We start from the raw sequence: 16,209 nt of genomic DNA, 5'->3' as shown, positions 1-16,209 counted from the left end.
TACTAATAAGAGAAAATTCTCAAGGTAAAAATGATGGCACTCTTAATATGACTCTAGATGTGAAGGACAGATGAACACCCTGGATGGAGTCTTGTCAAATCTTAAGACAAAAGCTCCAAGTTTTATAGTGCAGTTATATGTGATGGAGCATGTAGCGGAAGTACAGAAAAGTGATTAAGTGTAAGTGAGGTTTGTCACTTCCTACAGCTCTATTTGCACATTTCTTAACAGGAAGGCAGGACTTTGGGGGCATTATCATGTGAGCTAACTTCTTACTGCATTTCATTACTTGATTTATGTGATATTTGAGACCAAAAAATGATGTCCTAGAAGCTGAATTTTCAGGAAACATTTTTATATTTTTGTAGAAAAGATCTGGAACAGCTACATTTCTTCTTTCTGCTGCAATTAAATTGTTTTAAAATAAGTATGACTCATATATAAACAGGACATTTAGTATTGTTTCACTCTAATTCTCTCCAAGGGATCTATTAACAAGACCCTCAGTTACCCTGCCTCAGAGGCAGATCACAACACTTAAATACAAACATTGCAGCTATTATAATCTCAGGGAGTAATTGAATATGGATCACTCTGAACCCTGACAATGTGGTTGCCAGTGAGAAGGAAATTATTGTTTTATGACTCTATCCTGTAAGTAAACATTTAAGCAAAATTCAAGATAATTTTAAGACCAAAACCCACTACTTACACACATTCACCTTTTTTAATTGTTTGGCTCTGTGACTTTTTAATTCAAATTTTAGCACAGACAAGTTTGAACTACCATTCTCAGCTCATTTTGAACTACCACCTTCATTCTGAACTACCATTTTCTCTTTACTTGTATTTTAAAAAACAGGCAATATGTTATGAGAGTTAAAAAACAGGTTTTCCTCCTAGGTTTATATTTTATTAGAAAGCTAATGGGAGAGCTCTGATGCCTTGGGGCTCAACAGACAGCTGTAGCAGCAATCTCTATGTAACTGACGCACTAGTTCAATTTTCTTCTTAAATTTAAATCATAATGATTTTTCTTTCAGTGTCAAGTAAATCTTGCCATCAACAGATACTACCAAACTTACTGTACCTGTGTCCAGGCACAGTAAATTGCAAAAGTACAGCCTGGTGTAGATATTGCGCTAAAGCTGTAAATTGAAATTAAATGTAATTTTTTGCTGTAACAGTTCTTCTTGCAAAAACATTATTGGTTCTGTTGGTAGAGTAAGCCACAGGACTGGGACTGCCCAGAGACACAACTCAACAAGAATTGATATTTCAGAAGATTTAGCTAGAACTCAACTTACTTTCTGTTTTCTTATGTTGCGGCTGTTTTTTTCTTTTTGGCCAGATAACAAATGACCTTCAGCTCCTTGCTTTACTCACAACAGTTCAAGCACACTGGTTTTGCTTTTGACCACAGCTTTTATTTAGCCCTACTGTGCCTGATGACTCACTGAATGTCTGACCCTCACTGTTGTCACCCAGCCTAGCTTCTCCCCAGATTTCCTGTTTTACAGAAGGCACTGTCAAGAGCTTTCCTGTGCTAGAGCTGCAGCCAGGAGACATTGCAGAACCAGAGCTCCAAGTGTGCTTGTTAACATGAGCTGTCACTATGAAATAGCTAAGTTTTACAATAAAAGGAAGAAAAAAAAAAAAAAAAGAAAATTAGTCCAGGCAGCTGAATGGCAGAAAACCAACGAGCTATACAGTCAACAAGGACTTGGCACTGCTGCCAAAATGTTGCAGGTCTTGTTTCTCTACCACCTATTTGTGAAGGGAAGAGTGGCTAACTATCCTGCTCTTCTAATCAAAAGAATTACTTATTTATAAGCATCAAATTTTGTAGAAGTAGTAGGCAAAGTGGTGCCAGAGAAAAGTAAAGAGAACAATTGCAAGAAAAGGCAGCTTGTGGAAAGACTTCCTTCAGAAGATTGCATTAACTTCAGAAAGTGTAAGATTGACTGAAGAATGTGATTGTTTTGACATACAGACGATTTTTAGGAAGCAAAACTCTGTTTCTTTCCCATGCTATGGTAGAAGCAGGCCAAGAGACAGTCTCAGGAAAAAGGACTTTATTTTCCCCCTGTTCTCTGCCATCTGAAAGGATAGTCACTGCAGGAGGCTATCCTAGGAACTGTGAAATCTCCTTAAGTGGATGAGAATTAAAAAACAACCCAATTTAATTTTGGAATGGAGGAAAATAACTTTAAGCACAGATTAACAAGAGCTATTACGTGGTTGGTGTAGCTAAGATTCCCAGAGGCTCAGCCTGGTGCAACTGCCTCAGTCACCCAAACCCCACTGCCTTGGGGCATCACTGCCATTTCAGCTCCCCCAGTCTCTCATCATACATTTAATCAGACTTAAGATCATCAGGTCATATTTCTAACCACTCTTCAGACTTGGCTGAGGAGGCAGCCTGGGTATGCAGGTTTGTGTAAGCCAAAAATACTTGCAAGATTTGTTAAACTGGAAATGTTTGTGTTAGGAAATGTTTGCTCAGAGTTTACATTAGGCTACATTAAGGAACATGGAAATATATTGTTATGTGACCCCTCCATGCACTGTAAAGATTGAGTGCTGTGCCATACAAGTTGTGGTGAGGCTCATGGTGCAGCTCTGTGGTGACTGGCAATGAAATCCCCCACCTGCCAGTTCTTACACAGCATCCATCAACAGGTATCCCAGGCTGGGATCTGCAAGTTCTGTTGTATATTTGCCAGAAGCTGTGTGGTTTTGCTCTGGATTAGCCCTCAAACACACACACATACACATACACACACACACAGTGTGTGTATATATTTTAGTGACATATATTTAATCACATATATTGACTGACCAGACCATATTTAAAGCCTTTCTTCTTTCTCCCTCCCAGACCCCTTTATCTAGTATATTTCAATTATTTCTGCTTTTAAATCAAGCATTCTATCCTGTTCTCAGGTCCATTTGAATATTGCAGACAGGTGAGGTGAGGTGAGGTGAGGTGAGGTGAGGTGAGGTGAGGTGAGGTGAGGTGAGGTAAAAGGACAATGTTAATTCCTGAATGCTCTCAGGGAGCTGTGGAGACAACTGAGGAGGAAGGTGATTGGGCCAGTGGGTGGCGACTACTGCTGGAAGGAGAACCCAGTCCCATTTCTCCACAAGCACTTTCTCCTTCTTAAGATTTTTTTTAATCAGACAAACACTCTGCTAAGCCAACAGCAGGTAGCATGTGGTTACTGTTTCACTTTAAGTAAATTCTACACTCAGAGCTGCAAGATCTACTGAAACGACTGTCTTATATTTCTGTACCTAGGTAATGAGACCTTCAAGGAAAATTGTGAAGAATGTCTATTTATTACCTTCTTGAAAGAGGAATTTGCAGTTGTTTCCTATCTACCTTCCTTACAATGCAAGAAGAGAGCCTGCCTGAAGCAGAACAGTGCTGAGCAGTTGCTGCTCTTCATTTGCAGGGCTGGGTTTCTGGAAAAGCCATTCACCTCACAAAACCTCATGGAAAATGTTTATTTATACAATGTGTAGAAAAAAGGCCACAAACAGTTTTAACCTGAGGAAAATACAAGTGCATTTGATAAGGAGAATCTTTGAAACATAAGGATGTTTGTTCTTGAGGATGCTTACAAGACTGGGATATTTCCCTCCCAATATCACTATCCCTATCCCATTGGAGGATAAAATAAGACTTATTCCAAATGCAGCTGTCTGCAGACAGCTGAAACTGGAGGATCTAACTACATAAACAAGTTCATCCCCTTGGTGATCAGGACTTGTTTTATCAGTAAATTGTGGTCACTGCAGAACAGACCTCAGCGACAGCATCACCTTGGACTTGCCATTTCTTGGTTTCTCTCTTGGGATATCTTTTTTCGTTAAGTTTCTACATTTCTTTGAGACAAAACAGTACCTTTGTAGAGGTACTTTATTCCTGAAATAACTATGATACCATCTGGAAATGGTCGTAGTGTGATGCATGATCAACTTGCAGTTAAACACACAAATGTTAATGGAAGATTTTTGTGTGTGCAAAGCTGTCAGAGAAAAAACATGAATGTAACAGCTGCATGTAAAACATGGTTGATTTTGCTTACAGTGTTCCATCAGTATTTACCTTGGTTTTTTCACTGTTCTTTTTTCATTATGATGAAGATGACAGCAGTCCCTGCATCTAACACTGTTCCTCCAATAAACACCTTGTGTCATTCTACAGCTTATTTTGATGAAATTTGTTTAAACTTCTGCATGAACAGAGAATTGCCAATTTTTTTCTGGCACATCCTATGGCTTCATGACTGATGCTAATTAAGATATCACAAATACTTATTTTCTCTTCTCAAAATCACTTGTAAAAAGACAAGAGTGCTTTTGCATAATTTTATCCTCCCCTATACAATCCTGACTTATTCCTGAAGCATAGGAACCTATTTGCTGGGCTTTGAGCCACTTTAAACATAAAAGTTAACTTAAAAATGTAACAATACCTCAGTGTCAACTTAGTGATTTCAGAGCTTAGGGGTGTGATACATAACCCAAAAGTCTTCTGGTATAGTGTGACAAAAGTGTTTTACTTTTTGATGTGGACTGTGACCAGTGTAGACCAACCTTTTCCTGCCTCCACGGAGCTCATGGGCTGTCAAGCTGCAGAGCTAACACATCTCACTGGGGACAATTCAGTAAACAACACAGATGAACTCCTGTGTGTCCTTGGCACTTCCAACTTCAGATGTCCACAGGAAGCTGCCTTTGGAACAAGGTGTCTTCTCATGCTAGGCTTCTGACTTGCTCTAGAATTGCTTTGAAAGGCAATATACCTTGTTTTATTTGGTCCATGGAATTCCCATTTTTTCATGGAAATATAACAAGAAGAACCTGTGAAGAGCTGCTGAGCAAGAAGAAAAAGAATGGCAGCTATTTAATACGGGAGAGTGAGAGTGTGGAAGGAGCCTTGTGTCTCTGTGTTTTGTAAGTACTCTAATATTGATTTTTTATGAGATTTCAGTTGGATCCAAAAACAACAATCATCTTCTCTAACATTAATAGTTCTTCCCTGATATTAACAGACTCCAAGGGAGTGTGTCTATGTATTCAAGTAGTGCTGGTTGCTTTAGATTTCCTTTATAGTGACAAGTGAGGGGGTGGCATTTCCAAAAAGCCATTTTATGCAACAGATGATAAATGAACTATAGTCTGGTGATGCTGGTCTCTCTCTGCAGACAGTAAGGGGAGCCCAGAGAAAATACCTCAGCCTGCCAAAAGATACTAACTAAGATACTTACTCAAAGTAACTGCCTCTGTAATGATAAGTAAACAGCATTTTAGCACTGTTGAGACACTGAAAAGTCTCATGGTGTGTTACAAAACACTTCCTTCTTTGTGGACTTTCTGTCTGATAAAAACTCAGCCTTGTGTTTCAAAGGAATTTTACCTGATATAAGAACACAGGCTGAGACTGAAAATTACAAAGTTCTTTTTGAATTTATATGACAAATCCAAAGACAAGGTGGGCATAGAAAACTGCTGCTTCTAGGCCAAAGCTTTAATTACTACAATTAAAACTTTATTTTCTTTTTCTGTAGGGAATAGCACTTTTATTTCCCTTTTACTCTTTTCATTTATAATTGATCTGTTCATAACGCCTTCAAAGCTTAAAAACTAGAATCTAGGTCTTTGTTTAAACCTATGAGGTTTTGTACTCTTGTTGCAGATACATTTGAATGTGACATGAAAACCTTTTAACACATCTAATTAATGAACAAATATGAGAAGATGTTTTTATCAATCACTAAAAGTGAATTTGTTATGAAACAAATCAATGGAAAGGGGAGAAAAAGAGAAAGAGAAATGGAATACTACTGGGTTGGCAGGTAGAAGGAAGGAGATCTGCAAAATAACAGAACAAGTTGAAGATAAATAGTAAGTCGGGGACAAACAGAGCCCTCAGCAAGGCAGCAACAGGAACCTGCTTTCATTATAATGTGGAATGAGACAATGCAGGGGCTGAGGGGAGGGCAGGAAGGTGGGAGGGAGGGCACATACATGCCTTGTCAGAAGGGTCAAATGGGGAACCTGACACAGAGGAAGAATGACAGTGTTAGTTAGAACCTGAGTTAGACTTTGTGCCAGACCAACACAGTTGCTTTTCCTTTCATCTTTTTATTTTTTTAAGGGCAAAGCAGATTTGCCTTGTGATGTCTTGCAGACACTGTGGCCTGTCACATGTGCCTGCCACAATATTCATGTGCAGGCACATGAAAAATCATGACTTCCAGTTTGCCTCTGTGGGTTTTAGTGTTAAAAGCTGATAAAAACTGAAGTGTTTAATGGATTTGCCTATAATTCTGACATGAACAAATACCACAGTTAAACTGCGAAAGCGGCAGCAGTGGTACACAGATGATGGCTTGCACAGGCCAGAGCAAGGCTTGTGTTCAGACAGTACATGGAATAGTATTAGTGCATTGGCTGAGATTTGCCCCAGAAACAGGGCTGCCTGGCAGTGCTTCACCAGGCAAACTGCCCTAAAACTGTGGGGAACCAGCACTGAAACTCTTAGTGATGTTCAAAGGCAACTTTTGAACTGGCATTGCATCTCAACATCTTGTTTAGCACCTAACATGGTTTATGTGCAAAAATATAAATGTGATAAATCCTTCTCAAATTAACTGATCTGTGGGCAGAGACATTGATCCACTTGCTACAGCAAACAAACAAACTTTCTTGTCCTTTTCTACTGGGATATGGGGGGGAGTGCATTCCCATGGAGGACCTGGGAGGCAGAATGGTGTGATCAGTTCAAATGCATCTCTCCTCTAATCGGGCAAGGTGCACAGCTCTTCCTCCATAGCACACTGTCTCTTTCATCTAGAATTATCCCAGGTCTCAGCACTTCAGTTCAGACCTACTGTTTTTGCTACTGTTCTTACTGTTCAACACGGCATTTTCCCTCTCACCTCGCTTTTCTTCCAGACCAAACATTTTGTTTATTTGTACCCTTTACTAGCTCTTGGTAAGCACTTAGTAGTTAATGAGGAGATAGAAGTCTCCATTTTAATGGTAGTTTCAGGTTCATTTAGTAAGAATTACAGTACCTGAATAAATCCAGGCAGAAACTAGTTGATCAGTAAAGAAAAAGTTTCAAAAATGATCAGTATCTGGTATTTCTTTTTCTCACTTCTCTGTTTCTGTAAGCACTCACATTTGTAAAAGTACTTTTCAGCAAGGAACATGTATATTTACACAGGTATCTCAAGAAGACAAAAACCAAAATACGCATCCCTGTGATACTACTTTTTGAATTTAATTAAACTTATTATAACTGAAAGCCTTATTTTAATTTCAGTTCACAGCAACTTTTTTTGAAGAACAAAGTAGTTTATTTTCAGTAACCCTTCACTTCTGTGCAAGTGCCCTGAGCCAGGTTTCTGCCCCAAGATTCTCCTCATGACAATTCACTTCACATAGCCACAGCTGAAGTCCGCCTGATGAACAGGCACACAAAAAAACTTGTTTTCAGATGCTGCTCCCCCCTCTCCCCAGCCTCCTCAGTTGTTTGTGTTGTATATTTTCTTGCAATTCTGCTACCTTTTTTGATCTCAGTCACAATCTCCAGTCCACCTCCTGAACTGCTGCTAGTGTGGTATCTGATAAAGCTTTTCTTTCTGTTGACAAAATATATCCAAAGACATCAGTAGCCTCAGTGTTCAAACACGTGCTTATTATCAAAAATAACAATGACTAAAACCTTGGGAAATGCAAAGGAAGAATATTATTCTCAGAAGTAGGAGCCATATCGTCATTTTCTGGGTGCTAGTGACTGGAGGCCATTTTCTGCCTACATCTCTCCAATAATTCAGCAACCTTCCTGTGACAGAAATACAAAATGAAGGTTAGAGCAGTGAGGAAGATAAGAGAGAGATGAGAAGAGGTGATGTCTGTGGAATGAAATTATGTGTGTTAAAGGCCTGTGTTAGGCTTAGTTCATATGGTCTTTGAAACTCCTTGTCAGAGTTAACCTTGTATTTCAAGATATTAAACCTTCACTCATTTTGTAATCTCTAAGATCTCTTCTCTTTTGCTTTCCTGTCTCTGCCTCATTCAATTTTACTGCACTTCTCATGTCTTTAATACTGTTTACAGATATGTCCACCTGGTTAATATGATGTGTTACATATGCAATGTTTTTTCACAGCTTTGAGGACATCATCTACACTTACCGTATCTTCAGAGAACACCAAGGATATTTTAGAATACAGGTGAGTAACTCTCATTGCATCTCTAAAAATTGCATTAAGGATCATAGTTTTTAAAAAAATCATAAATTAAAATATCTTAGATTCATCTATGATCAATGATAATTTTAATCTATTATCATTTTAGTCTATGATCATAGATTAAAAAAATCAATAAACACAATACTATAGAAAACATTTCCAATTTGCTCTCTACTCAATTCTTATTATAGATGAGCTCAAAAAGTAGCTCTTGTGTTTGTAGAATTTCCTTATAATCTAAGTGGCTCTATTATTTATTAACCCCCTTTTTTCTCATTTGACCATTTCTTTTTGATAGCACTGATGAAATATCTATTACTTTTCTTACTTTCTCCTGTTCCTAATTACCTTTTTCTACTTGAAAGCACTGCTAGTGCATGCAGCATCTCATAGGGATTTGAGATATTGCAATGATCTTCTTGATTTAAAGAATCTATAATTCTGTGTGATTGTGAGGCACCTGAAGTGACAATGCCAAATAATGCTGCTTATTCAAGTAAAACAAGTGTAAGAGACACTAATGCATCAACCAAATCCCCAGGAAGTGTGAAAGGACACTTAAAAGCTGGCTCATTCCCCTGCTTGTACTAGTACAGCCAAGAGGACTGCCAATATTAAGCAGCATTTAAGTGGAATGAGGAAATCACTTCATAAAGAACACTCCAAGCTCTCATATGCTGGTAATTTGTTGCTTATTAGTGGTTTTGCCTGTGTATGAAAGACCAAATTTCACATGAAGAAGAATGGTTTGCTGACAAAAAAAATTCTGTTTTGGACTCTACCCACTCTACTGGGGTTATGCTGTCATTCTTGTCAGCAGGTAACTCAGATATTTTTAGACTTTTCAAACCCATTCTTCCATATAATATTTTGCCAATAATGTGAAAGAAGAATTCATTTCTTAAAAATTTTAAGTCGGATTATTTTGGCTCACTAAAATAATTGAAATAATGTATTGATGGTGGAAGAGAAGTTGTTTGGGTTTTTTTTTAATGCCAGATTCAGACATGAGCTTTTTAGAGTGCAGCAGGCTGGCCCCAACTAGCTAAGCATCCCCACAGCTGCTCATTCCCTCCCTCCTTAGCAGGACAGGGTTGGGGGAAGAGAACACAAAGAGCAAAAGTCAGGAAACTCCTGGACTGGATAAAATACAGTGTAATAGGTAAACAGGTAAAGCAAAGTCGTGCACACAAGCAAAGCAAAGAAGTTTAGCAACTCCTTCCCATCAGGAGGCAGATATTTAGTGAACTCCTGGAAAGTGAGGCCTCAGCACACACATAACCACAAACGTCCTCCCTTTCCCTATGCTTTTATTGCTGAGTACAGTGTCAGATGGGGTGAGATGGGACAGCCAGCATCTTACACACGCCCAGCCTACTTCCCAGGAGAACCAAGTGCAAGAAAGACATCCTTAGTGCTGCATGAGCACTGTTCAGCAACAGCCAAAACGTGGCTGTGTTATCAGTACTGTTTCAGTCACAAATTCAGAGCACAGCACTATGTAGGCTGCAATGAAGGAAGTTAACTCATCCCAGCCAGACCCAGTACACACAGGCATTGACACCCAGTCCATCCAGGGCTGAATGGAAGATGAAGGATGCAGAAAACCAAAGAAAATAAATACATGTTTCTTTGTTAGCTAGCAGATTAAGAGAAAGCCCCATTCTCTTTTAATGACTACTAGTAGGCTGCTCACTGTCTGTCACTGCCCTGAAGTCACAGCACTGTAAAGTCCGTGCACAGATCCCTGCAGGGCTGAGCTGCAGGAGCAGTTCAGTTCAGTCCTGTCATACGAACCCACGCTTAAAGAATAATTTTTTGTACATGTGCTTTGCTTCCCAAGGCTGATATTTTGTAAAAGTTTGAGTTCTGTTTGTCACCTAGTTATTTAAAGGCAGCATTTTAAGTGAGAACTAAATATGTTATCCCTAAACATTTGCTCTCAGACCAGAGTGCAGTGTGTAATGCTGTTGCTCTTCAACATTCTGCTGTAGTGGATCGCTGCAGCACACATCTATCAATAATTTAAATTATGTTCTTTTGGAAAAAAAAAGATGGTGAGGGAGGTTACTTTTAATGCCATAACCATGGCTCCAAACAGGTGTCCCTAGTGTTTTAAGGACAGTGCAATATTCTGTCACCAAACCTATTTACAAAACAGCTCCTTGGTAAATAAGAAACAACTTACCATTCTTTTCATTTAGGGGACTCCATGTGAGGGGAACTTGCAAACACATTTTGTTATCCTTTCCTTACAGACTTCTGAAGGTGTTCCAGAGAGGACCTTCAAAACATTAAAGGACTTAATATACACTTTTGAAAAACCAAATCAAGGACTGATAACAAACCTCCGCTACCCAGTGAAGAAACCAAAGGCCTTGCAAAGAAGCCAGAGGTTCAAGTCAGGAATGGACAGTGTTTATGATGGTGAGAAACTTAGCTCTGCCTTTGTAAGTTTTTTAATGACAGCATTGACAGGTTTGTGGTGAATACTTGTTAAATATTGTCTTGCATGGACAGAAGTTTTACATCCTCCCTTCCCTCTTATGTTCACTGAAATGGTTATTCTTAGCTCACAGGTTACTTACCTTCACCCACTACAAATGAACAAATTAAAATCACTAGAGATACACAATGATGAAAAAAGCTGCCTCCAGCTCTCTCCTTCATGGATGCTGATGCTTCTAGGCTGGAGAAGACTGAGAACCAGTTTTACTCAATGTACTTCTGCCAAGGTACCAGGCCCTTGCACCTGGGGGTTGAGGCTGTCCTTTACCTTCATTGTCCAGGTTTTAAGATTGTTTTATATCAAAACCTTACTCAGTTAGTTCTAAGATGGGCAGGCAAGCAAGCCAGCTTGTGATTTGTATTCAAACATGACTAAGTGATAAGCATGTAGCCTTGTGCTCAGAATCACAGCTTTGGAACCAGAGTTCAGCCTCTCATTGCTGTTCTTCTGCTAATTTATGCTCACGAGTCCCAGGTGTAGGATGAGGATATGATGCTTCTACCTGACAGAATGATGCAAATGGATACAATAAAGACAGAGGTTCTCATAAAGCTCTAGACTGTGTTGTATAGCCCCATGTCATACTTACATCTTTGTTTTGAGAAGCATGACTGCAGATATTGTTGATAACTTGCTAGTATATCTCATACTATTCTTCATATTCCTGCTGTACAACACACAGCTGCAGCATCCATCAGGCCATGGGCTGCAAAATAACTCTGAGACTGTTCCATGACCTCTGGCAGAGTGTGCCGAGAGCCCCAGCCAGGGCACATGTGAGTAAGGGAAATCCTTTTGCTAAGTACAGATATCATAAAGGAAACAAAACTTTGGAGTCTCCACCCTGCCCTGTGATTTGCGTCTCATGCCCAACAGCAGCTCAGCACGGTGGTGTGGGGCAGTGTTATGATCCAGTTATTAAAATTATTAGAAATGCGTCTGCCCGAATTAAGGTGCAAATGAGACTATATGCCAGTGACAATAGTTTGGGTTTTATTTGATAGTAAATATGAGAGGGAGAGAGAGAAAAAAGAGAGTAAAAAGAAGAGAAAAGAGAAGGAGGTGGGGGCGACAGAAAGAGAGCGACAGAAAATATCACTCAGTGAATCCCAACAATGTTCCTTTGATCCTCTCAGCTGATCTTCTTAGTGGTGAAGGTCTCCCCAGAATGCACAGAATCCAATGGCTTAATAGACATTATGGCTGGTTAGGAAAACCCAGGCACCTGCCTGGGGCAGGGGGGAGTTTGCCACTGTCTCTTACAACAGACTCTGGGTTTTTTGCATCACATGCAGTCCTGTAATGCAAGGCTTCAGGAACGACTCTAGGGGGGCACTTCAGGGAGTCTTTGATAGATTAAGGCACTCTCTCAGCTGCCTCTCACATGAATGCCCTGTGGATGGGGCCTTCCCAAGGTTGGGGGTTCCATAGCCAGTTTGTGTAAGGGAAGATGGGTTCACTGCCCCTGAGCAGAGGTTACGACACGCCAAAACTTCCTCCCCCCACCTAGGCTGGGGGAGAAATCTGTACAAACCTCCTCCCAGAAAAGGGGTCTCAGGGCTACGGCCTCCCCCACCTTGAAGTGAGGCAGAGATGATTCTCAGTACGGCGGCTGGGTTTGACTCACGTTCTTCTCCTTGTTTACTTGTTTGTTTCAGGTGAACGAAGAATGGGTTTTCCTTTATCTAATCTCAGTAGCTTGACTTATAGTCCAAAGTTCCAGTCAGGCAACTTCAGGGAGGGTTCTTTGGTTGTAGCTTCTTTATACAGTTTTTGTTATAATGAGCAGAACTTTATATCAAAGTTTGAGGCATGAACTATTTCAGACTCTGACAGGCCCTCTGTGCTGCAGTCGCTGGGATTTCACACACAAGAGCAGTGCAACTGCTCTGGCCAAGCTTCCCTAGTGCTGCATGCACTGCTGCAATTTTAGGGCCTGAGCCCCAGCAACCTTGCTGAGGGGAAGCTACAGAGATACATTTCCCATGTCATCAACATTACCTTGTCACCTGTATCACACAGCAAATATGCCACATTTGCTCTAAAAATGTTGCAGGGAGACAGAAAATATTGCAGTAACATGGATATATTTTTAGGAATTTTTGGTCCTGCAATAGGAATTTTCTAGAAGATGAATAGTGTCCTCATCTGGCATCACAGGGAGGAAAACAAACCCTTTTATTTCAATGTCAAAATATAGGTAGTCTTCCATAAATATGGAGGCTTTTTAGAAATAATCAAGCTACTTTGGAATTGTTTTTATTAAATTTTGATTTAAATTTCACTTATACAGCATTCCAAACTTCCCTCTCAGGCTGCATTATTATATGTCCACAGCAGAGGCTTATCTAAGTGTCATGCTCTCCGAAACACAGGCAGTGCCGAAAGCTCCCTAAAGCAAGCACATCCCTCACGTGCTCCCAGCAGCTGGCTTTGCTGCACACGTGGGACTGAGCGCTCCAGCGCGACCAGTGGAACACCTCAAGGGACTGAGGTCACGATCCTAGTGGTTGGATTATTTGAACTTTGTTTTCTAACCTAGGAACAGCTTTTCTAAGGGCAGCTGTTTGAAAAGCACTAGGTTTCCATAGCGGAGCTTTGAGTTCCAAGCGTTGAATTTCTGCCTTTTCCCTGGCTTCTCAAAAACCGTAACCAATCTTACAAAGCGTAAGAGAGAACAGGATTTTTCAGGCTTTCCTCCTTTAGTTGGGATGAGAACTTTTCTCTTGGGTATTTATTTACAGAACAAGGGATGCATTATGAGAGTCACAGATATCTCAGCTACTGATTTGATTTAGCAAGAATGGATGATTTCTGACATTTGACTGTTCCTCAGGAAGGAGGGAGTATCATGTGAATACAACTGTTTACAACAGTGTTTGCTGGCTCAGAAAGGGCAATGCAGGCTTTGCCTTTTCCTGGAGAATCCAGTCCATAGGGCAGGGGGCCTAAACGTTGACCCTGCGATAGCACACTGAGAAACCAAACTGAGTTACTGATACCTGCCCTGCCACAGGCCGTGCTGCTTCCCACAGTCTTTCAGAACAGCGCCTTGCAATGACTTTTTTTTGGTTTGTGTTGATTGCTTCACAGAAGTTGATGATGGCGGAGATTATGTCGATGTCTTACCCTGAGGGATCTGCACCTGACGGTTTTGGAAGCTGCCATTCCAGGATGTGCCCCAACGCGGGGCCTCAGCTGGGAAGACCTTCCAGTTGGTTGTCCTCTGTTCTAGATCTGGAATTACCTCCTCCTTTTGCAGACTAGCTTTGTCAGAGTAGCTGTATCTTCAGCCAGTAGATCTGGTACAAGCTATTATGCATGTTTGCTCAGCAATAACAGAAGTACTTTTTGCTACAGACACAAACACACACACACACAGGTATGGGGGAAGGTGTCCATGTATGTGTCTTCTAGTAGGTTTTAATCGGACAATTGTCCAAGATGTTGACTGCTAGAGTGAACATTCTGCTAGAAGGCAGCAATATAAATACATTAAATGAATAGGCATAAAGCAGTAATTTATGGCAGAATTGATAGGTGTTGATAAAAATAATATATGACAAAACTATTACCATTTTAATATGCTTTAAAACCCCCAAATTCTGTTATTTGCACATGATTCATGTTACCAATGAGGTTGGAGGAGTGAATAGTATTTCAGCAATGTCAAGGAATGCTAGTAGTCTGTAGCTTGAATACTGCAAATTAAAACAAAAATGCTGTGTTAAATCCATGCCATAAAAAAATAACCAACCAGAGGAAAATGGTTTGAAATGCTTTTAATGTTGAGGAATGGTTCTCGCAGATTACAAGAGGACTACAAGTTGTACATACATGTCAGCATGAACACATACTTTTTTTAATAGGTTCTATACATATGGAAATACTCCATTTCATTTTCTACTGCCATTAGTACTATGTATATGTCTTTTGTTGTTTGCTTGTTTTTAATGCAAGGATTTGCTTTAATATTAAACCAAATTTTAAATATTTAATAAATACTTCAGTTCTGAAGGTGGCGGCAACTAGCAGCCACAGCCAAAACTGGAATGTATGTCCTGAGTCTTCGAGTCACTACTACAGACTTGCTCACCATTTGAGACTATGAGGAAGACATTTATATTTGTTGTATGCTTAAGACCCCTTTAAGACAAATTATTTATGTATTTTAATGGGTAATACCAGTTAGATTTTCTTTTTCTATAATGTTTCTCTCACACCATTATTTGTCAAAGGAATTTTAGATCTTTCAGAGCTTTGGACTTCATTACGAATTTAACAGTGCTGCAGAGTTTTTGGCTCCAGGTTCAACTAGTATTTGTAGCATGAAAGAGACAAAAAAAAATAGACTATTAACTAACCCTAGAAATGCCAAGAAATACTAAAATATATGTCCAAAACTTCATTAATTGAAAAGAAAGTAGTCATCCATGAAAAACATACTATGGAACATAAACACCCCAGCCCTTGCTCTGTAGAAGCACATAAGTAATGTGTCTCTTCACTTGCAGAATCCAGCAGCCTGACTGATAGCTGGTTATCATAGGTACCAGACTGAGGAGCTGCTGTGCTGAGACACCCCACCTCCAGCAGCACGGCCCTCAACAAAGCACAACGCTGTAGTTTTTCTGAAATGACAGTCTCAGCAGTCCCCCAGGGGCTCACTCAGTCACACTTATGTTCAGCCTTGGGAAAAGGCCGAGTGACAAGGAATCCCAGCCTGTATCTCATGGTGCCTACTGAGTAACTCTGATGGCTGAGGAGAGGACAAGGGCCCAGCCGTGGTACCTTTCAGGTGGCACTTGACAGCGTGTTTTGGACTCAGACTTACACCGCCAGTCGAGGTGGCTGTAGCTCCTGGTGCAGAATCCAGGACTGAGGGTGACTTCAAGCCCACACTCCAGTCACTTCCCCAGCATTCCCTTGCAGCACTCATGTGAAAGAGGGGGACACAGGAAGGATCAAGGACTTAAAAAAGGAAAAAGAGACACAATAACATTTACATTACATTCATATTGCTCGCCTGTCCTTTATGGCAATGTTTGTCCTATTAACGGCATAGGAAAATACAGAGGCCGATACAGACCCTCCTACACATATCTGCAGGCCTAATAAGACAGCAATCTATGCACGAGTTGAGAAAATATGTTCAAAAGCTTCACACAGCAGCATCTACCTGCCAGCATCCGAAGGGTGGGTGGGTGAGTGGTTGTTTGTCCATGTCGGGGGGCTGAGTAATGGGGGCGCGGAACCTCTTGTACACTCGAACTTCGAGCACATGGTGTAAGGAAGAACGTGGTCCAAGAAGGGCGTGATCCCGCTGTCCCGAGGCGCTCCAGCTGCAAGGGGTAGGAGGAAAGGATTCCTGCTGCAGCGCAGGCAGCGGGAGCGGGCGCTGTGCCCGCAGCGGCCTGCGGGGGTCGC

General features: G+C 40.6%; 1 protein-coding gene across 1 annotated transcript; it reads left to right on the top strand.

The window, feature by feature from the left end:
* The first annotated feature begins 4,599 nt into the window (after positions 1-4,599).
* Positions 4,600-14,450, top strand: SH2D1B (SH2 domain containing 1B). The gene is made up of 4 exons (XM_059837409.1): positions 4,600-4,965; positions 8,192-8,255; positions 10,532-10,700; positions 13,876-14,450. Exons 1-4 carry the CDS (start codon positions 4,727-4,729, stop codon positions 13,914-13,916), a joined length of 513 nt encoding a protein of 170 aa, XP_059693392.1. The 5' UTR covers positions 4,600-4,726; the 3' UTR covers positions 13,917-14,450.
* The last annotated feature ends 1,759 nt before the right edge of the window (positions 14,451-16,209 follow it).

The sequence above is a fragment of the Haemorhous mexicanus genome, chromosome 2 (assembly GCF_027477595.1).
Source record: "Haemorhous mexicanus isolate bHaeMex1 chromosome 2, bHaeMex1.pri, whole genome shotgun sequence".
Taxonomy (NCBI): Eukaryota; Metazoa; Chordata; class Aves; order Passeriformes; family Fringillidae; genus Haemorhous; species Haemorhous mexicanus.
The sequence above is the reverse complement of the archived record's forward strand: the minus strand, read 5'-3'. Positions and strand labels throughout refer to the sequence as shown.